Source organism: Ictalurus furcatus, chromosome 3 (assembly GCF_023375685.1).
Source record: "Ictalurus furcatus strain D&B chromosome 3, Billie_1.0, whole genome shotgun sequence".
NCBI lineage: Eukaryota > Metazoa > Chordata > Actinopteri > Siluriformes > Ictaluridae > Ictalurus > Ictalurus furcatus.
In genome coordinates, this window is record NC_071257.1 from 35,957,301 (window position 1) to 35,982,479 (window position 25,179).

Genomic DNA, 25,179 nt, shown 5'->3' on the forward strand with positions numbered 1-25,179 from the left:
AACGCACCTTTAACTTCATGTTTGTGGAAAAAAACCAGAGCAACTTGCCGTATCATGTCATGTCATGAATGTGAGTAAAACAGTACACAAACAGGATTGAAATGATTTTATTTGAGGTAAAAAATAATTCCCCATACACCACAACTGCATGATGGAGAATCCTCTACCTCATTAATAATTAATAAATAAAGTGCAGTTCGTCTCTCAAATCAAGCAGGCAGTTTTCTTCATTCAAAGACTGTTACAGTTTACACCATTCCATATAAAACCCGGTAGTCTCTTTACAGAAAGGAAAATAAATGACTAAAACATGTATTTGACTGCACAGACTGCTTCAGCGAGAATTCATAGTAAAACTAACAGTGTGTGTAAACACAGCGCTACTCAGGGGCACCAGCGGGAATTCTGGGAAATTATTTTCATCCTCAGGATTCATTTGTGTTCCCGAGTCCCTCTGTGTGTTCAGAGCTCTTCATCATCATCATCATCACCACTTTCCCCCAGCGGTGCGGTTTACAACCATTCACTAACACTCGTGTGCACTGTGGAGTTTAGTGTCAAAAGTAATGAAACATGAAATGTAAATCCAAACAACCAACAATTCTAATTTAGGTTTTTACACTGTTTACTGTGCGATTCACATGCTCATGATGTTCTAAGAGCACAACATTAGAGGAAGGGGGGGGGGGGACTAAGAGCCCAACAAGAGGGGCAGGAACTAAGAGCCCAACATTAGAGAAAAGAAGGGGAGGGACTAAGAGCCCAACATTAGAGAAAAGAAGGGGAGGGACTAAGAGCCCAACATTAGAGGAAAGAAGGGGAGGGACTAAGAGCCCAACATTAGAGAAAAGAAGGGGAGGGACTAAGAGCACAACATTAGAGAAAAGAAGGGGAGGGACTAAGAGCCCAACAAGAGGGGGAGGGACTAAGAGCCCAACATTAGAGAAAAGAAGGGGAGGGACTAAGAGCCCAACAAGAGGGGGAGGGACTAAGAGTCCAACATTAGAGGAAAAGAGGGGGAGGGACTAAGAGCCCAACAAGAGGGGGAGGGACTAAGAGCCCAACATTAGAGGGAAGAGGGGGAGGGACTAAGAGCACAACATTAGAGTGAAGAGTGGGCGGGACTAAAAGCCCAACATTAGAGGAAAAGAGGGGGAGGGACTAAGAGCCCAACATTAGAGGAAAAGAGGGGGAGGGACTAAGAGCCCAACATTAGAGGAAAAGAGGGGGAGGGACTAAGAGCCCAACATTAGAGGAAAAGAGGGGGAGGGACTAAAAGCACAACATTAGAGAAAAAGAGGGGGAGGGACTAAGAGCACAACATTAGAGTGAAGAGTGGGCGGGACTAAATGCCCAACATTAGAGACAAAGAGGGGGAGGGACTAAGAGCCCAACATTAGAGGAAAAGAGGGGGAGGGACTAAGAGCCCAACATTAGAGGAAAAGAGGGGGAGGGACTAAGAGCCCAACATTAGAGGAAAAGGGGCAGGGCTGAAACAAAAAGTGAAAATAAGATGTAAAGTACAAAGGAAAACGTGTGTTCACATCTGATTATTTCTGACATCCATAACTCCATAATGCACTGAACAAACACAAAACAAGTGCATAGTGAACTTTTCTCATTCCTGAGACACATTTAAGCCTGATTAAAAAAACAACAACTTTCTAACAGTCACAGTAAAGAAATTTAAAAATCTTGTCGAGTTTGGGATATGATATGATATCAGGTTTCCAAAAAAAATAAATTAAAAAAATGACACTTTAAAAAATAAACATTCTCCAGTGCCTAATATTTTCAGCAATGAAAACCACTGACAAACATTTCTCTTCTGTCTCTTCAGAGAAAAACCTCACGAGTTACCATTTACAGAAAAGAGCCCCAGCTGAGCAGCTCTGATTTTGATTGGGGACAGAACTAATTTCAGGGCCAGAAAAAATGTAACCGTAAAAAGCAAGGTGCACTGCATAGCGATATTATAAACCACAGTTTTTCAAAGTATCTTTTATATTATTAGATTATTACAGGTTTTGAAACATCACGCACGGCACCTTTAAAATGACGGAAACATTAAACTGCGCAGTGTTGCAGACATCGAGGACGGAGTTTTGACTCTTCAGACGTTCAGACAGTTTCGGAGCCCAAGCACAGCTGTTCACAGGTCAATCTTCTCCTCATAGTGGCAGATACATGCAGCTCTCTGGCTGTCCAGGTAGGGTTTACAGCCCAGGTGCATGACGGCGTCGAAAAGCAGAGTCACTGCCGATTCACACGCTGATGCAGAGAGAAACAACAGGGTGAAAAAGTCACAGTGATAAATAATAAATAATATGTACATTTTTGGCATAAAACACTTTGGAGCTGACTCGTTGGAACTGATTCTGTGGAAGGTCTCTCAATTCCAAAGTCTGAAATCAGAGATTTGACTCAACATTAGATAACTTTCATTAGAGATCTGCACTGTAGCTCAGTAGAGTAATGGAAGCTTTATGGCCACCAGTTCAGCATGATGCTCTAAATCTGCATGATACTCTGTAGAGTAGACTCTATAGAACTGACTCCATGGAATGGACTCTTTGGAACTGACTCTCAAGTAGGCTATTTGAAAGCGATTTGTTGGAACAGACTCCCTGGAACAGACTCCCTGGAACAGACTCTTAAGTAGACTCTTTGACACTGATTTGTTGGAACTGACTCCCTGGAACTGACTCTTTACAATAGACTCTTTGAAGTAGACTCTATAGAACAGACTCCTTGGAACAGACTCCTTGGAACAGAGTCTTAAGTAGAGTCTTTGAAACAGATTTGTTGGAACTGACTCCCTGGAACTGACTCCCTGGAACTGACTCCCTGGAACTGACTCCCTGGAACTGACTCCCTGGAACTGACTCCCTGGATCTGACTCCCTGGATCTGACTCTTTAGAGTAGACTCTTTGGAACTGACTCCATGGAATAGACTCCATGGAACAGACTCGTTTGGAACAGACTCGTTTTGGAACAGACTCGTTTTGGAACAGACTCGTTTTGGAACAGACTCGTTTTGGAACAGACTCTTTGAAGTAGACTCCTTGGAACAGACTCCTTGGAACAGACTCCTTGGAACAGACTCCTTGGAACAGAGTCTCAAGTAGAGTCTTTGAAACAGATTTGTTGGAACTGACTCCCTGGAACTGACTCTTTAGAGTAGACTCTTTGGAACTGACTCCATGGAATAGACTCTTTTTGGAACAGACTCTTTACAATAGACTCTTTGAAGTAGACTCCTTGGAACAGAGTCCTTGGAACAGACTCCTTGGAACAGACTCCTTGGAACAGACTCCTTGGAACAGACTCCTTGGAACAGAGTCTCAAGTGGAGTCTTTGAAACAGATTTGTTGGAACTGACTCCCTGGAACTGACTCCCTGGAACAGACTCTTAAGTAGACTCTTTGACACTGATTTGTTGGAACTGACTCCCTGGAACTGACTCTTTACAATAGACTCTTTGAAGTAGACTCTATAGAACAGACTCCTTGGAACAGACTCCTTGGAACAGACTCCTTGGAACAGAGTCTTAAGTAGAGTCTTTGGAACTGACTCCCTGGAACTGACTCCCTGGAACTGACTCCCTGGAACTGACTCCCTGGATCTGACTCCCTGGATCTGACTCCCTGGATCTGACTCCCTGGAACTGACTCCCTGGAACTGACTCCCTGGAACTGACTCCCTGGAACTGACTCCCTGGATCTGACTCCCTGGATCTGACTCCCTGGATCTGACTCTTTAGAGTAGACTCTTTGGAACTGACTCCATGGAATAGACTCCATGGAACAGACTCGTTTGGAACAGACTCGTTTTGGAACAGACTCGTTTTGGAACAGACTCTTTGAAGTAGACTCCTTGGAACAGACTCCTTGGAACAGACTCCTTGGAACAGAGTCTCAAGTAGAGTCTTTGAAACAGATTTGTTGGAACTGACTCCCTGGAACTGACTCTTTAGAGTAGACTCTTTGGAACTGACTCCATGGAATAGACTCCATGGAACAGACTCGTTTGGAACAGACTCGTTTTGGAACAGACTTGTTTTGGAACAGACTCTTTGAAGTAGACTCCTTGGAACAGACTCCTTGGAACAGACTCCTTGGAACAGAGTCTCAAGTAGAGTCTTTGAAACAGATTTGTTGGAACTGACTCCCTGGAACTGACTCTTTAGAGTAGACTCTTTGGAACTGACTCCATGGAATAGACTCCATGGAACAGACTCGTTTGGAACAGACTCGTTTTGGAACAGACTCGTTTTGGAACAGACTCGTTTTGGAACAGACTCTTTGAAGTAGACTCCTTGGAACAGACTCCTTGGAACAGACTCCTTGGAACAGAGTCTCAAGTAGAGTCTTTGAAACAGATTTGTTGGAACTGACTCCCTGGAACAGAGTCTTAAGTGGAGTCTTTGAAACAGATTTGTTGGAACTGACTCCCTGGAACTGACTCCCTGGAACTGACTCCCTGGAACTGACTCTTTAGAGTAGGCTCTTTGGAACTGATTCCTTGGAATAGACTCTTTTTGGAACAGAATCTTTACAATAGACTCTTTGAAGTAGACTCATTTTGGAACTGACTCTTTTTGGAACTGACCCTTTGGAAGGTCTCTCATTTAGAAAGCCTGAAATCACAGATTCGATGCAACATTAGATACCTGTCATTAGAGATCTGTGCTGTAGCTCAGTAGAGTAATGGAAGCTTTAAGGCCACCAGTTCAGCATGATGCTCTAAATCTGCACGGGTAATTAATTTGTCTCATTAATCGGCTTCATGGAGGTGTTCAGTCTCTCAAACAGCTGATGTAGTGTCTGACTCTATATGACCTGACACAGTCAGTACTCAGTCCAAATCATCATCTTCTTAATCTGAGAAGTTTCGTTAGTCTCTTCACCAAAAAATACACAAGATCGTACCCACTGGGAAGAGTCCGGAAACACATAGGAAGTTTACCTTGTACACTCTGGTCCAGTCCCAGTGTGACCTGTACATGCCTGCATATGGTCTCCAGGCAAACCTGGAACTCATCATCACAGTCGTGTTTCTCTCGTCCACACGTGTCATAGCAGCGGTCGTGCTGATTACAGCATTTAGTCATAGACGGAATCCCGATATCAAACTGAAGACGAGAGGAGAGAGGAAAAACGTATTGCCTTTGTGTGAAGACAGAGTACAGCCACTGAATCTACACACTGTTCTGTAAGGAATAAAACACTTGCTGTTACAGGAAAAGAATTAACAACAGGGTGATGTGGAGTGGAGTTCCCAGGTGTTTTATTCCTCTACAACACAGCAATTTGCCAATGATTAAAAGATTTTAATGTATTGAATGACCTGTTATATACTTTTATCCAGTTATAGTTACACTGAAAGTTGTGGAACATCAGCAAAACAATGCAGTCCCTGCTCTCACTTACATTATAGCCGCTAGAAACAATCGTTCCCTCACCAGCCCTCTCTTTATTCTCTCTCTTAAAGTTACTTTACAAAATGCAAAGCGTAAACACCTCTGACCTGACGATGTCAGAAAACTTAAAGTTACAGCTTTACCTCTTACTGTTAAAAACCGCTGACACTGGAGACTCCTTACTTTAAGAAAACTTCAGCATATCAGTGATTTTTTAAATCTGTTTATTATCAGTGGAGCGTCTGCTGCACAAGGCCCTGTGAACGAGCCGTTACTATAGAACCGATACCGTATTAGAAGGAGCGCATTAATATAAACCTGCGCTACTGTCAGAGCTGCTGTGAGAGAAAACTAATCACCTTCTGACCAATCACCATCCAGAACTCAGCAGCGCTGTGGTATGAAAATGAATAACACTATCAAGCACATCATTCGAAATATTTCAGAGACACTGTAACCATGTAATCGTGGGTTAATCGGGTTTATTATTATTATTATTATTTTAGAACGCATACACTCACTTGCTGAAAAAGCAAAACACTATGATGTAGCAACATTATCAAAATCTTATCCAAACTCACATGAAATCCAAACAGCGGAGAGCCGCATCCGTTGGGCGGCGAGTGTTTGTAATGAGGTCTGGGAATGGGTTTGTATCCTGTGGAAGAACAATGCACATCACACACACACACACACACACACACACACACACACCCCTGTATGTCAGGGTCACTGCTGCAGAAGCTGCGCCAATGTATGGGATAGAGAGGTGCCAATACTTTGTCAGTAATTATACACATACATACAAAGTGTCCTGAATGATAGATGATAAACTGTCCAGTGATTTAATACTTACACACACACACACACACACACACACACACACACACACACACACACACACACACACACACACCTCACCCACCATCAGAGCATTTAAACTGACACAGTCCATCAGATCCTCCGATTAAATCCAGAGCGTAGTTCAGGTATGTGTCTATCTTGTGAATTCCGTTCCGGATGGTTTTTAAAGTCTTCCTCCAGTCTGGTGTCTCGAACTCCTCCAGTCCTGCACTGGACAGAAATGTCCCACACAGCAGGAGCAGGAGCAGGACAGCTGCTGGGACACTGAGCTGCTGCATTCTCCGCTCACTCCCTCTCGTTATTATTACTCGTTAAAGATTTTGGAATTAGTGAGAGGCATTAAAGACGCCAGATGAGCGCGGTGAGTCATCTTTTACTCCATCTGAGCGCACAAGCAGTCAAAGTCCGGCCGCCACCGATGACACACCGAGGCAGCCCATCCACTTCCGGGTCTCATTCGGTAAACAAGCCTGAGCGGTCGCGTTCCGGATGACGCAACCGCGTTCTACAACACAAGCGCGCGATCTTATGTGCACGTTTGAATGTAATCAGAAACGCAACGTTTAACCTACTGATATGCGACTCGCAAGGGAATCATTTAAGTCAGCGTACCGACTCAAAGATTCATTCATTCATCCAACTCTGCAGATAAGGATTCAGTCATTCGCGCCTTGTAGAATAAACCCGTGGGCGTCTCAAATGATACAGTTCCCTGAACAGCAAGGACAATTCTATTGTTTTCGCTATACACTGAAGACATTTGGGTTTAAGATGAAAAGGGCAGGGTGATTTAACGGGTAGCACGTTTGCCTAGGCTGACTGTCATTTCCAAATTGTCTGTAGTGTGAGATAGTGCTCCACCTTGTTCCCTGGGTCAGGCTCCAGGCTCCCTGTGACCCTGTGTATGATAAGCGATACTGAAAATGGATGAACAGATGTCTACCTTTGGTTTGAGCCCTAGGTTTCAGCTGTGAAAGACTACGTTTGTTGTTAAAAAGGATAAACCAATATGGAAACCAGAGAGCTGTCTCTGGGAGAAAAGACTGAGTTTCTGTGTTTAACTAATGCCCCATTTTTTACATATGAAACAACACAATTCTTGCATTGCTGTTTTTTAGTGTTAGCACAGCTCTGGAACTTGCTACCAAGCGTTTCACTACAATAACTAAACTGCGAACAGATACTTGTGTGTGACAAATAAAACTTGAAACGTCTTCAGCAGTCTGAGTAACGGATCGTGTAGTTCCGGCCAATCAAGGACGGGTTCTGGCCATCCTGGGGCTGTTAGTCATCAGGACTGTATCTACACATCAGTATTAACTATGGAAACATTAAAAAAAGACAAAAAAAAAGTGCACTACGTAAAACTAATCCAGTCTGAATAGGACTTTACTTAAAAAAAAAAAAATCAAACATTAAAATTTGTTAGGCGATTGTTCGCTCGCTAATTGAACCAGCAGGGTTTGGCAAGAAGCTATGTATGTTTTTCGTTTTAATATACAGTTTTATGATGAAGACAGAGACAGAGCTGGAGTTGAAACGCTCGACAGCTAGCGTCAGTTCCGTTCGTCATCTGTTTCGAGCCCCGCCCCGTCTTTTTACCGATTAGTGTGAACGCACTACAGAAATTCAGCTTCAGAGACAGTGAGTACTCATCACTATCCAGTCAGTCAGTAATAATTTAAACTTTATTCAAATGATTAGTCGAGCAATGAGGAAGAATTTCCACTTAAATAGCTTCAAACGTTCAGAAATAAAATGTACAACGACGACGTGGATTAAAATGGCTCAGGGGTCCATCCAGCAGAACCGTGACTTCAGGGGGAAACTCAGCTCAAACCGCTTCCTGTCGGCACCGTTCATGATCGTGGAGCTTCGGCGTGGACTAGAGGAGGAGCTAAAAGTGTTTTCTTCAAGTTTACAACACAGTATAGCTGCTGCTTGCTGCTAAGGATTGTGGGAGATGAGCTACGCCTCCCTGATGAGCTTCAGAAGATCTAACGTGAGGTCAGGAGCGTGAAGGAAGAGGCAGCAGACAGGAGGAATGTTAGGGATTCGGTCCGTCATCCTTCAGTGTTCAAATTCTTCGGAGGTAAAATGGCGTCAGGAAAATCAGCCATGTGCAGTGAAGAGTTATGATGATGATAAACAGTTTCAAAGTAAAAGAGCTCTCACAGTACATTAGACTTTAATATTTTAGTACTTTTTCTCTCCTAACGTCCTGATTTCTTTCCTTAAAAAACATTTACATCTGTGACATATACATATATATTCTGTGATATCTATGTGCCAAGAGTCCGTGCAGAGCGAGGCTCATCCACCGCGAAAGAGCTCATTTAGTCTGTCCAGCTCTTTACAGTTGTCCATGGTCATGAGCTCGGCCTTCCTACGCAGACGCTCGTCTCTGTACACTTTAGCGGCGTACAGCAGGTCTGTTTCTGTAAGACACACACACACACACACACACACACACACACACACACACACACACAGCAGGAGAGAAGTTTATAAGCCAAGTCATAAACAACTGTTCAGTGCTGTTGAATTCTGGACTGTGATTGGTCAGAAAGTGTTCATTCATTTTCTATAAACAGCAGCTCTGACAGTAGTGCAGGATCATATTTAATACGTTAGCGTTTCTATAGCAACAGCTCATTCACGATGGACACCAAAACAGTGTAATCATGGATGTGTGAGGAAACGTACTCGTCTGTCGTTCCTTCCAGCAGTTGTTGCGCACGTTAGACACGTAATCGTCCTCCACGCTCTTCTCAATCTTCTGCAGCGCCGAGCCCTTAAACTCCGATTTGAAGTCTCGGGTGACGTAATAATCCACGTGCAGGTTCTCCGTCTGTCTCTTTAATGTCTGACCTGTCGATCTACACACACACACACACACACACACACACACACACAATACGAAATATTATTTATTACATTACGGATGATTACATTTTTGCATCCTCTGACTGCAGTTCGGCGTTTTCCTCCGTGTTGAACCGCTCATGAAGTGCCATGATTAGTGAACACTTGGGGACGGGCTGTTATAAGAAAATCAACTTCAGGGTGTTAACAGCCCACTCCAGCACTGATTATTCTCCCTATAGCAGCACACTCGAGTGTATTATTCCTTTCATATAAATATACACTGATACTGGTAAATGTATATACACAGGTTATAATACGTCATTTACGCCGATCAGGCATAACATTAAAACCTCCTGCCTGTACGTCCCCCTCCCCTTGTGCCACCAAAACAGCTCGGACCCGTCGAGGCACGGACTCCACAAGACCTCTGAAGGTGTGCTGTGGTTATCTGGCACCAAGACGTTACTAGAAGACCCTTTAAATCCTATAAGTTGTGAGGTGGGGTCTCTGTGGATCGGACTTGTTTGTCCGGAACGTCCCACAGACGCTGGATCGGAATGAGATCTGGGGAATTTGGAGGCCGAGGCAACACCCTGACCTCTCTGTCATGTTCCTCAAAGCGTTCCGGAACATTTTTGCAGTGTTTCAGGGAACATTATCCTGCTGAAACAGACTGCTGTCATTAGGGAACACCGCTACCATGGAGGGGTGAACTTGGTCTCCAATAATGTTTAGGTAGGTAAAAAGGCGTTCAGATCCTTACGCTTGCCCATTTTTCCTGCTTCCAACACATTAACTTCGGGAACTGACTGTTCACGTGCTGCCTAATAAATACATCCCACCCCTCAACAGGTGCCGCTGTAACCAGATAATCAGCGTTATCCACGTCACCTGTCGGTGGTTTTAATGGTATGGCTGATCGGTGTACGTGTCATTCAGCGTCTTAAGGAAAGAAAGACAGAATAAAAGAAGAGCAAACGGACGTACGGTCTGGAGTAGAGGCTGTACGGAGGAGTGGAAACCATCAGCTGACTGAGAATAGACACCAGGATCAACACCACGATCGGCATCAGCTGAATAAACATGGAGAAGCCTCCCTAAGTGTGTGTGAGAGAGAGAGAGAGAGAGAGAGAGAGAGAGAGAGAGAGAGAGAGAGAGAGAATCTGATGAATTCAGCATCATGCCAACAATGTGTTGAGCGAAATGTTTTTATCACAACATTTATTCATTCACATGGATTATGACTTAAATAATAAAAACCGACATGGATGAACATAAACAAAAGCTCCACGTACATCTCCTCTCTCTTCCCTCTCCCTCCTCACGTGCTCCGTCTGCTGAGTGTATCGATCCCGGCTGTTAGCAAACGTACTCGCTGAGACACACACACACAGGGCTTATAATACATACAGTATATTTCCATTTTATTACTGACGTCCTGTTTATAAACATCAAATGATAATCTGAATAAATTGGGATTAATATCACATCAGCGTTCTGACTAAACGTGTAGAAGAAGAGGAAAAAAAGACAGAAACGTGTTAACCAGGTCAGCGCGGTCCTTATTCTTTAAATACCCGGCTTTTCCCTCGTGTATGACGCTTTGTATCAGCACCTCCCTCTCGCACTCCAGAATCTTCTATCATGTAAATTAAGCACTCTTTCTATAATCTGTCTTAATCCCACGCGCGCTTCATTACAGCGGGTGTTAAACAGCGCGCTCTGATTGGCTGAAAGCGGTGCGTAAACATGATAAACGGACACATTTCTGCTCGATACGGGGATTTGTGTTTGAACTTTTGAATCATTATTTTAGTTAGCCGTGTTAATCCTTCCAGCTAAGGTGGATTTAGTTACGACAGTTTTAGTCTTTGGGAAGAAGTAAAGGAGAGACGTACAGGCGGGGAAACCGCCTCCGAAGAACATGTTGAAGAGATCCTCGGGCGTGATGTCGGCCTCGAAGCCTCGGTGGAAGTCGAATCCTCCGTGTCCGCCCTGTCCCGGGCTGCTGGGCTCTTCTCCTCCGCTCACATCGTACTGCCTCCTCTTCTCCGCGTTACTCAGCACCGCGTACGCGTTCCCGATCTCTACACAACAACGAGGCAGGGGGTAAAAACTTTTACACAACAATAACAGCAGCAGCTTGCTTCATTCTTTCCTTCACTGCTTTCATCATTCCTTCTCTCCCTTCATTCCTACAGTAGCTTGAGTACTAAACGTACTAAACACAGTACACACACACACACGTGGAAGAAATGTTTTGGGAACGTGACTGTGAGAGAATCAGGACCAGGATTTACTTTTAAAGGCCTCTGTAGCTCCGGGAGCGTGATTTTTATCCGGGTGAAACTTCAGCGCCAGCTTCCTGTAGGCTTTCTTCAGCTCCTCCTCGTTAACGTCCTTACTGACACCCAGAACCTCGTAGTAGTCTTTACACCTCTTTATCCTGCACGCGCACGCACACACACACACACGGTAAATAAACAAGACAAACTTGAAGAAACACTGGCTGTGTTTACATGCAAAAACTTTCACCAACCCATATGAAATCATCCCGACTGAAGATTCGTTTACTCCAAGCGTTACCATAACAACGAGCAGCAACCGAGTCTGCTTTTTATGTTTTTTTTGATGAGAGAGAGAGCGCGCCACATTAAAACCTCCAGAGAGTAAATTAGAGAGATCAAATGCAATATACACGGCATGTTGCGTGAACAGGAGTTTCTCAGAGACCGCACACCAGGGGAGGAGGGCGGGGAAGGAGGGGGTCCTGAGAATGTAAATACGCCTGCTAATTACCGGCTAAACTAACACCCCTAACTCGCCAAACCATTCAGATATACTAATGCTCGGAGTTTCCAATCTACGTCTGGAATATAAACAAAGAAATCTCCACTTCATTTTGGAATTCCTACTTGGAAAGTTGGGATTTCGGGACAGATTTGGTTAGATTTGTTCCACTGACCGGACAGTTTTAAATGCTTCAGGAACATTAAAGACAACTCGTACTGATAACAGTCCCTGGCTGACGTCTTGTTAACAAAACACAAGGCTTCAGTGAGCGTACGTGTTTTCCCCAACTTTCTAGCTCGAACACACCAAGGCTGAAAAAAAATAACAATTCCGAGCTCCGACTACAGAATCCCCAGTCAGGTCAAACGCAACATAAGCCACCTGAGGAGAGGTTTAGATTAGAGGTTTGCTGCAGATCTGTTCAATAGAGATTCATTATCGAATCATTACAGATTAGGTAAAGATTCCTTAGAGATTCGTTAAGAGATTTGAAATAGATTCAGTACAGACTCAGAGATTCATTATCGAATCATTATAGATTAGGTAAAGATTCCGGTAGAGATTTGCTGGAGATTAAAGTTTTAATAGAGATTCGTTAACGATTTAAAACAGATTTGATATAGATTTGTTACAGAGTCATTAGAGACTCATTACCGATTAGGTGAAGATTCATTAGAGATTCAGTACACATTTATTAGAGATTCGTGAAGGATTTGTTAGAGATTTGGTACAGAATCCTCAGAGACTCATTAGTGAATCATTATAGATTAGATGAAGATTGTTTTGTTAAAGATTCTTTAGAGAATTGATAAAGATTTGGTAGAAATTGGTACAAGATTCAAAAGAGATCTGAATGCGATTCATTACTGTTTCATTTTAGATTAGTTAAAGATTCATTAGAGAGTCGATACAGTTTTGCTACAGATTCATTAAAGACTCATTATAGATTAGAGGTTTGCTCCAGATTTGTTCAATACACATTCATTATTGAAGCGTTACAGATTAGGTAAGGATTCATTAGAGAGTCAATGGAGATTCAGTAAAGTTTAATTAGAGAGTCGTTAAGGAGTTGTTAGAGATTTGGTGCAGATTCATTAGAGACTCATTTCCGAATCATTACAGATTAGGTTACAGATTCGATAAGGTTTTGTTAGAGATTCATTAGAGATTTGATGGAGGTTTGTAAGGAATTCGTTACAGATTAGGTTTTGTTAGAAACTCGTTAGAATTATGATGGACTTGTTACAGCTTCATCAAGGATTCATTTGAGATTTGACTCAGAGTCATGAGATATTAGTTAGATTACAATTTTGTCAGAGATTGATTAGAGATATGGCATCGATTTGGTCCCGAGTCATTAAAGATTCGATCAACATACGCTAGAGGATCATTAACAGTTATGTCCCTAGATTATTTAGAGATTAGTTACAGAAAAACTGCAGATTATTTAGATTAGATTCGTTAGAGATTCATTATAGATAAGCTACAGATTCACTTTTCTGACTCGCTCAGACCGGTTTAATAAAATATAACCCTAGATTTAGATTTGCTCACATCATACAGAGTCGTTAAAGCTGTAACGTACGTTTATCCTTTTGCATAAAAAAAAATAAATCTGAATAACATGTTTATAATTATATACGATTGTGTGAGTTCTGTTCAGGTCCTATAACGAATCCAACACCTCCTCCGTGACTAATACACTGATGATTAAGTGTGTTCGTGTTAGAGAGAGGAATAAACTGGTCAAGTGTGTGTTGGTCTGATTCCTGTAGGTTTTTAATAAACGATTCACTCGAGCGAGCAGCAGGAATAAAGTACTGTGTTTTTATTTTTTTCAGACTTCTGCATAAATCTTTTGCAAAGCTGTTTTATTTTTGCTTATAGAATGGACTAAATGATGGTGTGTTGGTACAACACACACACACACACACACACACCATGCTTAGTAAAAACATGTCAGGCGAAACAAGGGGAAGTCATGGTCCCGTGAATCTGAGTCTCAGCTCTCACCACAATAGCTCAATATCTCCACAGGGACGTCGAGCTCACACACACACACACACACACACACACACACACAGGTCAAAGAGTGTGTGATGCAACACGGTGTAACAGCCAAACTCCAGGATGAATCATTGGAAAGCCGTGATCTACAAAGTTAAGCGTCTGAAACGAACGTGTGCTGTCGCAATAGTGCACTACATAGGGTATATAAGTAAAGCAATAGTGTTACACCCTATAAAGTGCGTATAAATAGTGAAGGGGACTCGACAGGGCTTTTAAAGAATAATAATGATGGCACGGATGATGGGTCATGGTAGATCGTACTGATATTCCGGGGGGGTTCAAATTGTGATCTCTGCTAATAAAACAACAGTTTAATTCAATTGTGCCCTGTTCTGAGAGCAAATGTTCACTGTAACATCAGTGTGTGTTGAGTGTTAGAGTATTAGAATAGACACTATAAGCCATGGTTCATCATCATCATGCATGCCTACTTCTTAATCAAGCACACCCGAGTCACCTGGTTTCTCTCTTCTCCTGTGTGTATCAGGTGTCCCGTGTCGTGTAGTGTGAACGTTACATCACAAGAGCTTTCCATAATTTATATCCGAGCGTAGCACGAGACACGGCTACAGCGTGGAGAGAAGGCAATTATTCACCGAGTTAGCCGTTCCTCACCACCGAGCTACAGTTACTGCTCAAATTCGAGGTCACTGTGGGCATCCTGGTAGAAATATATATAAATAACCCAGACTGTGGAATATACCTTAATGTCTACTGTAAAAGGCTTGAAATTCAGAGATAACACACACACACACACACACACACACACACACACACACACACACACAGAGAGGACTGATTGGGTGAACTCTGACCTCTGCACTCCTTCCACTTGCTCCTTGTTGAAGTTCTTGGGCAGGTCGCTGTTTGCCGATTCCTGGTTGTGTTGTGGTGGAGGCGTCGCCGTCGACTCAGTGCCGTTCGCGGACTTCCTGTGGTACGCTCCTCCATTACCCGCCGAACTGCCGTTCTTCAACAACGCCTCCAACAACACTGCGTTAAGAGGAAACGGATTACAGCTGAGAAAAAAATATCAGGAGAAAGTCCTGTTCAGTCTTAAGATCAAATCTGTTCAGATGACACACCGCAGTCATGTGACTCTTCGGATCTCGTGGCTTTTCCATTAATGATATTTTCTTCAATCGTTAGAATTTGTTTGGAGGAAGCCTGGCGCCTCAAACGAACAATTTCCTTACAAAAAAAAACTAAACAAAAGTGCTTTTTCTGGGCATTTTCACATCTCTTATTCTAAATTTGAACAGAGTCGAATTGATTCTTGAATCAGGGTCAAATCGATTCTTTTGATTCGTTTGCTGTTTGGTTTCATGCTACACATAATTTCCGAACAACAAAGCAAAAATGATGTTGTCTGACAGGCATATAGGGCTGAAAACATCCTAATCACGGAAGGAATAAATGATTAGATAATCATACGCTTTGTATGTCGCATCCAGCGTTTATTTCCTCTTTTGCTTCGTCCAAATCTCAAGATTTGCTTTGGTTCAACTCCTCTGACCTGAAGATGTCGGAAAAGTAACAAAGGGACGTGGTTGGCGTGTTTACATAGATGACGCTCAGCAGGTCGGCATATTTACTCACGTGAATGAGGCATTGTATAATTAAATACGCATGCGTTTGCGTACTTCGTAAAAATGATGTTTACAGGTTTAAAGGCTTATCATAAAATCTAATATAAACGCAACCATTATAAACATTTTCAGGAATGCAGATGTGAGATTTTAAATATTTTTTTTCCCTTTTGACCACAAATCACAAATGTCCTCCTGCTAACACATGGGGTCAGAGCGGTCCAATTAAAAGGCACTGAATGAAATTAATCAACGCAACAATCAAATATCGATTACTACCGAAACAGGACAGACAACTGGTGAGTAAAAACTAATTCAGACTTCTAAACTGGTGTGTAAATTATTTAACAGGCTAGCAAGGGGACTAGAACTCTAATACTTTTAAAATAGTGCTTCTCTACATCGTCATCGTTCAAGAATTAACGGTAAGTCAAACCCAGATTCTGAACAGTCACATATCGATCCCAGGAAACTAAACAGTATCGGATCGGAGCATATTCAGTGGGATCATCAAATATCGAATCATTGCCTTAGAAATCGGGGCGGTGGTAGCTCAGTGGTTAAGACGTTAGACTACGGATCAAATCCCAGCACCCGCTGGACCCTTCAGCAAAGCCCTCGACCCTCAACCGCCCAGCTGTATTAATGAGATAAATATAAGTCACTCTGGATAAGGGCATCTGCCCAATGCCATAAATGAATCAAATTTGAATCACTGCCTTATGAAACAAAACTGTATTGCATGAGATTGAGGGAATCATCTAATATCAAATCACTGCCTCATGAATCAAAACTGAATCGTATCATATGAGATTCAGGGAATCATCTAATATCCGCCTTATGAATCCAAACTGAATTGTATCATTGGAGATTTAAGGGTATCGTCAAATATGAATCGAAACGAAGTGTATTGTATCGTTATGGATAGAAACTGATTGGCACTGTACGACATCAGAATCAGTTGAATTGTCAAATACTGACTTGTTGCTTTATGAATTAAAGTTGTATGGTGTGAAAGCCTGAGGGTTACATGCCGGTAGACCATACTCGAGTGTATTTAGTCCACTGTATGAGGTTTGGAAACCCTTCAGATCTCCAGCTCTGTGCAGTAAACAGTGTCTACACTACAGCAGGTGAGAGGTCATCGACGCAGGAAGTTCATAATGACATTTCCTCCTTAACCAGCATCACACAGCAGAATCTGAGGTATAAACAGAGCTGCTCGGGCCGTGTGTGTCTCTGTGTGTGTCTCTGTGTGTGTCTCTGTGTGTGTCTCTGTGTGTGTCTCTGTGTGTGTTAGAGAGAGAGAGCGCTGTGGAGAGTGTAGATTAGCTAAAGCACCGTCTGTTCATCCTCCATTACAGGATTGTGGTCAAACCTGCTGCTGAAATCTCTCTCTTCTCACCCTCCTGCCTTTTTCATTTACTCAAGTATTTTAGGGGGAAAACGAAAAGTCAAACTAGAAAAGAAACCAGAGATAAAACGAACGAACGAACTAAATAAATAAATAAATGTAAAAATGGTTGCTGCTGAAGCTCAGAGCTGTAGTGCTGTGGAAACGTCACGTGTTCTGGAGATCTGGACGAACAAAAAGAGAAAATAAATACCGGATGAGACAAACTAGTTATTTACATAATAATCTAATCCAGGGATTCCCAGTCTAGGGGTCACGACCCCGTGTAGGGTCACTTGATTTACAGATTGGGTCACGAGAGAAACTCCTTGTTTGTTATAACTCTTTTATTTTTTATTTTACAGATTAATATGAGAAATATCAAATATAGATTCTCTGTGTTCGTATTATTAAAAACGTTTCCGCGAGTCACATTCAGACGAGCGGAGTTTAAATGAACAGTGCGCGGGATATTTTAGTCTTTTCACTCTCCTGACACAAATCCGGACAAATCTCCCCGTCCGTCATCTTCCTTCGTTAATCAAACTGGCGCAGAGTCTCAAGTCTCACACTCCTGCACTATTCTAGAGCGTTATTCAGCGCCAACACTCCCCGGGTTTCCTGTTACACTCAGTGTTCGAGCTTTAAACACCTCAAAGATCGCCGTTTTCCATTTGAGACGCGGATCATGACCAGGGCCGTCACAGTACCGAAATTTCAGTAGTCGGTACCAATACCAGTAAAATTCCACGGTACTTGGTACCAAAGCAAAACACAAAAACATGCTAATTAAACAACACGTTATTTTATTAACAAAGTTAAATATCAATATAAAACGTATTTTTTTAAAAATCCCATTCTGTATTCTTCAAGCATATCGTTATTAAAGCTACTAGAGTTATCCAGGCAAGAGTAGAAATGTGTGTCTGGCTGATATTAAAGACAAACCGTGCTAACCACACGTATATTATTTTCCAACACATACATTTCAGATATATCGCTCGTCACAAAGCCTCTGATGTGTAAAATGAGTAAACTCCCATTTATTTTACCCCAATAAAAGTTAAAGCATTAAAAGGTTGATAAGGACTCCTGACCGTATTAGCGTTAAACGCGCGTATGCTAACATTAAGTAAGCAAAAGCGAGGATGTTTTCTTGCAGTGATGCACTCCAATTAAACTGCTACAACAGTCATGATGCAAGCACTTCCAGCATTTTAAACTCAGCTGCTCAAATAAATACCGCGGGTAAGCAGCCGCTCTTCCTGAAAGCACAGTTAATCTATCCGCATGTAAATTTTAAGGGCGTGGCTTTTACACGCTTGGCGGTAACAGCACCGAAAGCAGAAAACGAGCGTCCGAGAGAAATACACGTATTTCGCCTACTATATAGTAGGTGAGCATGCGGTTTCGGACGCAACCATGGTAACCGGCAGAGCTCTTCTTGTTGCATGGTGCACCCATGAAGATTTCCTGACTGACCACCTGTCAGGCAGCACGTCAGTACCGGGTTGACCCGGTACTACCGGTACTTATGAAAATCTGGTACCGCCAACTTTTTTCTTTTTAGTACCGACTTGGTACCGAAGTACCGGTACTTTTGACAAGCCTAATCATGACAGCAGTCACGACGACAGCGTAAAGTTTTAAGAGAGACACGGCGCTCGTCAGTGTGTCTAACGTCGCTGTGCTGAACATTTCACAGTTTGATTAGGAAACCTGATGGACAGGGATGTTTCGCTCTGTTCTACTGAACGTCGCTTTTAACTCTTCAGGAATAGAAACAGCGAGTGTGTGAATAATAACTTCCACTAGACTGCTAAATCAGTGTGAGGGGAAACAATTCCTTTAGTTCTCAGTCACTTACGCTACACCTACGTACGTTGCTGACATCGTAACGTGTCCAGATGTTACAGTCGACCTGTATTAGACATCTGGGATTGACCAACTGTAGCGCAGTCACGGCTCGGGGTCACGGAAAATTCATAAGGTCCGTTTGGGGCTGCTCTGACCGCGTTTCCTGTTCTCGAGTCATTTTTGTGATTTAATAGTTTTGTTTAACGTCTCCATTGCTGTATTTCTGATCAATGAACAATGTTTTCAGTCCTACACAACCCCCGGACGATGTTTTACTGCTTTTCAGATTCTTTCATTAACCTAAATAAATAAATAAATAAATAAATAAATACATACATACATATCGCTCCAGTCGTGACTTGAGTGTGTGAAAGCGTATGAGGTTCATCAGATTTTATACAGTCGCACTATATTCATACTGGATTTCTGTCAAATATATATATTAAAAACATGACTGTTGAAATCTCTAGTTTGGTGTATTATTATTATTATTATTATTATTTAAGTTGATTTTAAAGTGTATCAGTAGCAGTAAAACTTACTCCAGACTGTCAGGTCGGCTTATCGTCACCATCATCATCATATACATTTACATTAATCTACATCTACACTGCACTTCCACTCAGTCTGCGGAAATATTTCCTCATTTACGTTTCTCTTTTGGATCGTCGAGATCGGCTGAACCCGAAGCGACTCACAGCAGGTTTAGAGCGCACGGGTTTAGAGCGCACGGGTTAAGAGCGCACGGGTTTAGAGCGCACGGGTTTAGAGCGCACGGGTTAAGAGGGTACAGGTTTAGAGCGCTCAGGTTAAGAGGGTACAGGTTTAGAGCGCACGGGTTAAGAGCACACGGGTTTAGAGCGCACGGGTTTAGAGCGCACAGGTTTAGAGGGTACAGGTTTAGAGCGCTCGGGTTAAGAGGGTACAGGTTTAGAGCGCTCAGGTTTAGAGGGTACAGATTTAGAGCGCTCAGGTTTAGAGGGTACAGGTTTAGAGCGCTCAGGTTTAGAGGGTACAGGTTTAGAGCGCTCAGGTTTAGAGGGTACAGGTTTAGAGCGCTCAGGTTTAGAGGGTACAGGTTTAGAGCGCTCAGGTTTAGAGGGTACGGGTTTAGAGGGTACGGGTTTAGAGGGTACAGGTTTAGAGCGCTCAGGTTTAGAGGGTACAGATTTAGAGCGCTCAGGTTTAGAGGGTACGGGTTTAGAGCGCTCAGGTTTAGAGGGTACAGGTTTAGAGCGCTCAGGTTTAGAGGGTACAGGTTTAGAGCGCTCGGGTTAAGAGGGTACAGGTTTAGAGCACTCAGGTTTAGAGGGTACAGGTTTAGAGCACTCAGGTTTAGAGGGTACAGGTTTAGAGCGCTCAGGTTTAGAGCGCTCAGGTTTAGAGCGCTCAGGTTTAGAGGGTACAGGTTAAGAGCGCACAGGTTAAGAGGGTACAGGTTAAGAGCGCACAGGTTAAGAGGGTACAGGTTTAGAGCACACAGGTTTAGAGGGTACAGGTTTAGAGCGCACAGGTTTAGAGCGCTCAGGTTTAGAGCGTTCAGGTTTAGAGCGTTCAGGTTTAGAGCGCTCAGGTTAAGAGGGTACAGGTTTAGAGCGCACAGGTTTAGAGCGCACAGGTTTAGAAGGTACAGGTTTAGAAGGTACAGGTTTAGAGCGCACAGGTTTAGAGCGCACAGGTTTAGAAGGTACAGGTTTAGAGCGCACAGGTTTAGAGGGTACAGGTTTAGAGCGCACAGGTTTAGAGGGTACAGGTTTAGAGCGCACAGGTTTAGAGCGCACAGGTTTAGAAGGTACAGGTTTAGAAGGTACAGGTTTAGAGCGCACAGGTTTAGAAGGTACAGGTTTAGAGCGCACAGGTTTAGAAGGTACAGGTTAAGAGCGTACAGGTTTAGAGCGCTCAGGTTTAGAGCACACGGGTTAAGAGGGTACAGGTTTAGAGTGTACAGGTTTAGAGCGTACAGGTTTAGAGTGTACAGGTTTAGAGCGTACAGGTTTAGAGCGCTCAGGTTAAGAGGGTATGGGTTTAGAGCGCACGGGTTTAGAGCGCTCGGGTTTAGAGCGCACAGGTTTAGAGCGCTCAGGTTTAGAGCGCACAGGTTAAGAGCGCACAGGTTTAGAGGGTACAGGTTTAGAGCGCTCAGGTTTAGAGCGCTCAGGTTTAGAAGGTACAGGTTTAGAGCGCTCAGGTTAAGAGCGTTCAGGTTAAGAGCGCTCAGGTTTAGAGCGCACAGGTTTAGAAGGTACAGGTTTAGAAGGTACAGGTTTAGAAGGTACAGGTTTAGAGCGCACAGGTTTAGAGCGCACAGGTTTAGAGCGCACAGGTTTAGAAGGTACAGGTTAAGAGCGTACAGGTTTAGAGCGCTCAGGTTTAGAGCACACGGGTTAAGAGGGTACAGGTTTAGAGTGTACAGGTTTAGAGCGTACAGGTTTAGAGCGTACAGGTTTAGAGCGCTCAGGTTAAGAGGGTATGGGTTTAGAGCGCACGGGTTTAGAGCGCTCGGGTTTAGAGCGCACAGGTTTAGAGCGCTCAGGTTTAGAGGGTACAGGTTTAGAGCGTTCAGGTTTAGAGCGCTCAGGTTTAGAAGGTACAGGTTTAGAGCGCTCAGGTTAAGAGCGTTCAGGTTAAGAGCGCTCAGGTTTAGAGCGTTCAGGTTTAGAAGGTACAGGTTTAGAGCGCTCAGGTTTAGAGCGCTCAGGTTTAGAGCGCACAGGTTTAGAGCGCACAGGTTTAGAGCGTACAGGTTTAGAGCGTACAGGTTTAGAGCGTACAGGTATAGAGCGTACAGGTATAGAGCGTACAGGTTTAGAGCGTACAGGTTTAGAGCGTACAGGTATAGAGCGTACAGGTATAGAGCGTACAGGTTTAGAGCGTACAGGTTTAGAGCGTACAGGTATAGAGCGCTCGGGTTTAGAGGGTACGGGTTTAGAAGGTACAGGTTTAGAGCGTACGGGTTTAGAGCGCTCAGGTTTAGAGGGTACGGGTTTAGAGCGCACGGGTTTAGAGCGCTCGGGTTTAGAGGGTACAGGTTTAGAGGGTACAGGTTTAGAGCGTTCAGGTTTAGAAGGTACAGGTTTAGAGCGCTCAGGTTAAGAGCGTTCAGGTTAAGAGCGCTCAGGTTAAGAGCGCTCAGGTTAAGAGCGCTCAGGTTAAGAGCGCTCAGGTTAAGAGCGCTCAGGTTAAGAGCGCTCAGGTTTAGAGCGCTCAGGTTTAGAGGGTACAGGTTTAGAGCGTTCAGGTTTAGAGCGCTCAGGTTTAGAGCGCTCAGGTTTAGAAGGTACAGGTTTAGAGCGCTCAGGTTAAGAGCGTTCAGGTTAAGAGCGCTCAGGTTTAGAGCGTTCAGGTTTAGAAGGTACAGGTTTAGAGCGCTCAGGTTTAGAGCGCTCAGGTTTAGAGCGTTCAGGTTTAGAGCGTTCAGGTTTAGAGCGTTCAGGTTTAGAGCGCTCGGGTTAAGAGGGTACGGGTTTAGAGCGTACAGGTTTAGAGCGTACAGGTTTAGAGAGCACAGGTTTAGAGCGTACAGGTTTAGAGCGCACGGGTTTAGAGCGTACGGGTTTAGAGAGCACGGGTTTAGAGAGCACGGGTTTAGAGAGCACGGGTTTAGAGAGCACGGGTTTAGAGAGCACGGGTTTAGAGCGTACGGGTTTAGAAGGTACGGGTTTAGAAGGTACGGGTTTAGAGCGTACAGGTTTAGAGCGCTCAGGTTTAGAGCGCTCAGGTTTAGAGCGCTCAGGTTTAGAGCGTTCAGGTTTAGAGCGTTCAGGTTTAGAGTGCTCAGGTTAAGAGCGTTCAGGTTAAGAGTGCACAGGTGACATAATGTCGACTCCGTGATAAATCATTAAGTTAGTCACTTTAAATTTTCCACCATCTTCAGGACAGAGGAGTTTACGCTTCTTGGTGGTGTCTCTAACACGACTGTTTTGTCTTTTTTCTTTATTGACATCTAGACAGAGAACTAAAGACAGGGCTGGTGAGGGAACGACTGTTTATAGCTGCGATAAAAAGTGCTGTTCAATAAATAAAAGTGTTAATAAGTTGCTGTAGTGGAAGGGCAATAAAACACTCAGGAACGTGCGTTTACAGAAAAATAATCAGCGTGAGTGTGGGAACATCACACCGTCCTGCTGTTGATGATTTCCCTGTAACTGCACACCACGGACTGGCTCGTTCCCTCCGTATTGCCGTACTGATTACACAAACAACCTACAGCCGAGCAAGGTTAAAGCTTTTGCTCAGTAAGATTTAATAACAACAACAACAACAACAACAACAACAACGACGATCTAATTTCGTATCATGATGTAATATCACACAGAAATTACAGTTATTTAATTTAATGATATGTTTATCTTGACAAAGAGGTTAAACAGAAAAAGCTGGACAAAAATAACTGCTTAATATTATTTTATATTAAAATAATATTTATTTAGATAATTACTTATAGTTATTATTTTAATAACGTATTAGTGTATGTCATCAGCACATTATTATTCTATTTATTTTTTATGATTTTTAAATAAGCATTTTCAGTTTATATTATTTTTTATTCATTACGCGATATTATCAGCATTATTTATCATTAAATTGGACTATTTATCCTATTTACATGTTTGTTATATTGAAATTAAATCCATCATATCCAGGTGTTAATGTTAGCATTATCCTCAACAATGCTGACTAGCTAACACTCATTTCCGTTTCCGTTTGTTAGCAATGTTTAAAAAAAAAAAGACTTCTCATATTAAACTACACATTTGTCAGCATTTCAGGCTTGCTAGTTTAGCTTGCTAACGGAGCTAACACAGCTAAGCTAAGCTAGCGCAACCGCAGCGAAGGATAACCAGAATATGTTTCGACATGTCTACGTTTATAAACGTTTCTCACCTATTTAAAAATGAATAAATTAAATGACATTACATATACACACATATTTTACACACATTTGTGTGATGTGATGATTAAAGGTATCGCCACTCTACGGTTGAATCCCAAACGACTCCGTGTTAACAACCTAGAACACTAGATCCTGCGTTTAAAAGCATTAACCGCATTCCCTAGGTAGTGCCCTTGTATAGGGATCAAGGTGCCAATTGGGACACAGCCCAAACCTGCCGTCTTCCGTTTAGCGCAGTTCAGCTCCTCACTTAAACAAACGTCGGAAAAGATCAACCAAGCCTCTATTCCACGTTACCTTTCGCTTTGTCAGTCGGGAATAATTTCTCCGCTTTGTTCAGGAATTTTATGGCCTTTTCTTTGTCTCCTGCTTCGAGGGCCTTCGTCGCTATATTGATACATTTTTCCGCTTCGTCTCTGTTGCCTTCCATGGTTTGTCCCCCCCCTCTCTCTCTACGGTTCGCGTGAATTTTTTTCCATACCTCTCTTCCATCCAACCCCGCCTCCGGCACAATAATTAATGAGAAATTCGTACTCACAAGCAAGGCTTCTATTGGACAATTCCGCCATGACTCAATTGTTGACCAATCGTAATCCAGGAGGCGGGCTTTCTTCAAAACGGGTGCGGAAGAAAAAGAAACCCAGTCGGCTCAGCTGATACTTGCGTTGCATAATCTAAGCATCAGTGTCAGCACTTTCGTCTTGTAGGATCGACATAGCAACTTTGACAAGCCGTTATTAATTAATACGCGTGTGTGGGTTCAAAAATCCGTTTCAATACAAATCACAGTTGATCTGTGTTTTAACGACAATACGGAGATTTTAGTTTAAGACTCGAAAGTGGTCTTAGTTTAAGATTCGAAAAAGCAGATTATTCACTAAGCAATGGATATACAGTATATTAGCAAATACTGTGTAATACCACCAATATGTTCCCTTTTCCTAATACTTTATTATTATATTGTTCCTAAATATATTTAATAACGCGTAATAGTGCTACTGTTAGTACACAATGATTTTGCACTACAGTATTCTGGATTCTCGCTTATCTACATTTTATTTTATATGTCATAAACATCCGTACCTATATGACATTTTTTATATGCTACGTTAATATATGTAAAATAAATGTATATTGTTTCATTATACACTAAAGCAGAGAACGAAGATTAGCATTATGGGTTAAATTAAAAAAAAAATTATGAAATAAAATACTTAATATTTAAAGTTTAAATTAGTGTTTTTGAATCTTAAACATTTGATGTGGCTGCTTTATACGCTAAATTAGGCAATGTGTGACATTAAAGTATAAATTGTTAATCATTATTACCTAAAACACCAGCCATGACTCAATGATCAGACGATCAGTGATCTGATAATGTATGTGATGTAAAATACTTTAGATTTAAGGTTTTAAATGTTTTTTTTT

At 42.6% G+C, this 25,179-nt stretch overlaps 2 protein-coding genes across 2 annotated transcripts; both read right to left on the reverse strand.

Annotated features, from left to right (window-relative positions):
• Positions 1-91: 91 nt before the first annotated feature.
• Positions 92-6,719, reverse strand: pla2g12a (phospholipase A2, group XIIA). The gene is made up of 4 exons (XM_053622185.1): positions 6,349-6,719; positions 6,005-6,081; positions 4,970-5,135; positions 92-2,271 (listed from the first exon to the last, which is right to left on the reverse strand). The coding sequence occupies exons 1-4, from the start codon at positions 6,563-6,565 to the stop codon at positions 2,153-2,155; spliced, it is 579 nt and encodes a 192-aa protein (XP_053478160.1). The 5' UTR covers positions 6,566-6,719; the 3' UTR covers positions 92-2,152.
• Positions 6,720-7,953: 1,234 nt separating this feature from the next.
• On the reverse strand, positions 7,954-24,215 carry dnajb14 (DnaJ heat shock protein family (Hsp40) member B14). The gene is made up of 8 exons (XM_053622186.1): positions 24,049-24,215; positions 14,834-15,011; positions 11,456-11,601; positions 11,054-11,242; positions 10,451-10,530; positions 10,143-10,252; positions 8,994-9,166; positions 7,954-8,725 (listed from the first exon to the last, which is right to left on the reverse strand). The coding sequence occupies exons 1-8, from the start codon at positions 24,179-24,181 to the stop codon at positions 8,601-8,603; spliced, it is 1,134 nt and encodes a 377-aa protein (XP_053478161.1). The 5' UTR covers positions 24,182-24,215; the 3' UTR covers positions 7,954-8,600.
• Positions 24,216-25,179: the final 964 nt, after the last annotated feature.

Bases quoted from the DNA above. Each gene is read 5' to 3' on its own strand.
- pla2g12a (XM_053622185.1), bottom strand. From the start codon at position 6,565: ATGCAGCAGCTCAGTGTCCCAGCAGCTGTCCTGCTCCTGCTCCTGCTG. The intron at 5,136-6,004 runs GTGAGTTTGGAT...TCTCGTCTTCAG, and splicing joins CTCCGCTGTTTGGATTTCAT to TTTGATATCGGGATTCCGTC. The intron at 2,272-4,969 runs GTAAACTTCCTA...TCTCTGCATCAG, and splicing joins ACTGGACCAGAGTGTACAAG to CGTGTGAATCGGCAGTGACT.
- dnajb14 (XM_053622186.1), bottom strand. From the start codon at position 24,181: ATGGAAGGCAACAGAGACGAAGCGGAAAAATGTATCAATATAGCGACG. The intron at 9,167-10,142 runs GTACGTCCGTTT...GTGTGTGTGTAG, and splicing joins TACAGCCTCTACTCCAGACC to ATCGACAGGTCAGACATTAA. The intron at 8,726-8,993 runs GTACGTTTCCTC...TGTGTCTTACAG, and splicing joins CTGGAAGGAACGACAGACGA to AAACAGACCTGCTGTACGCC.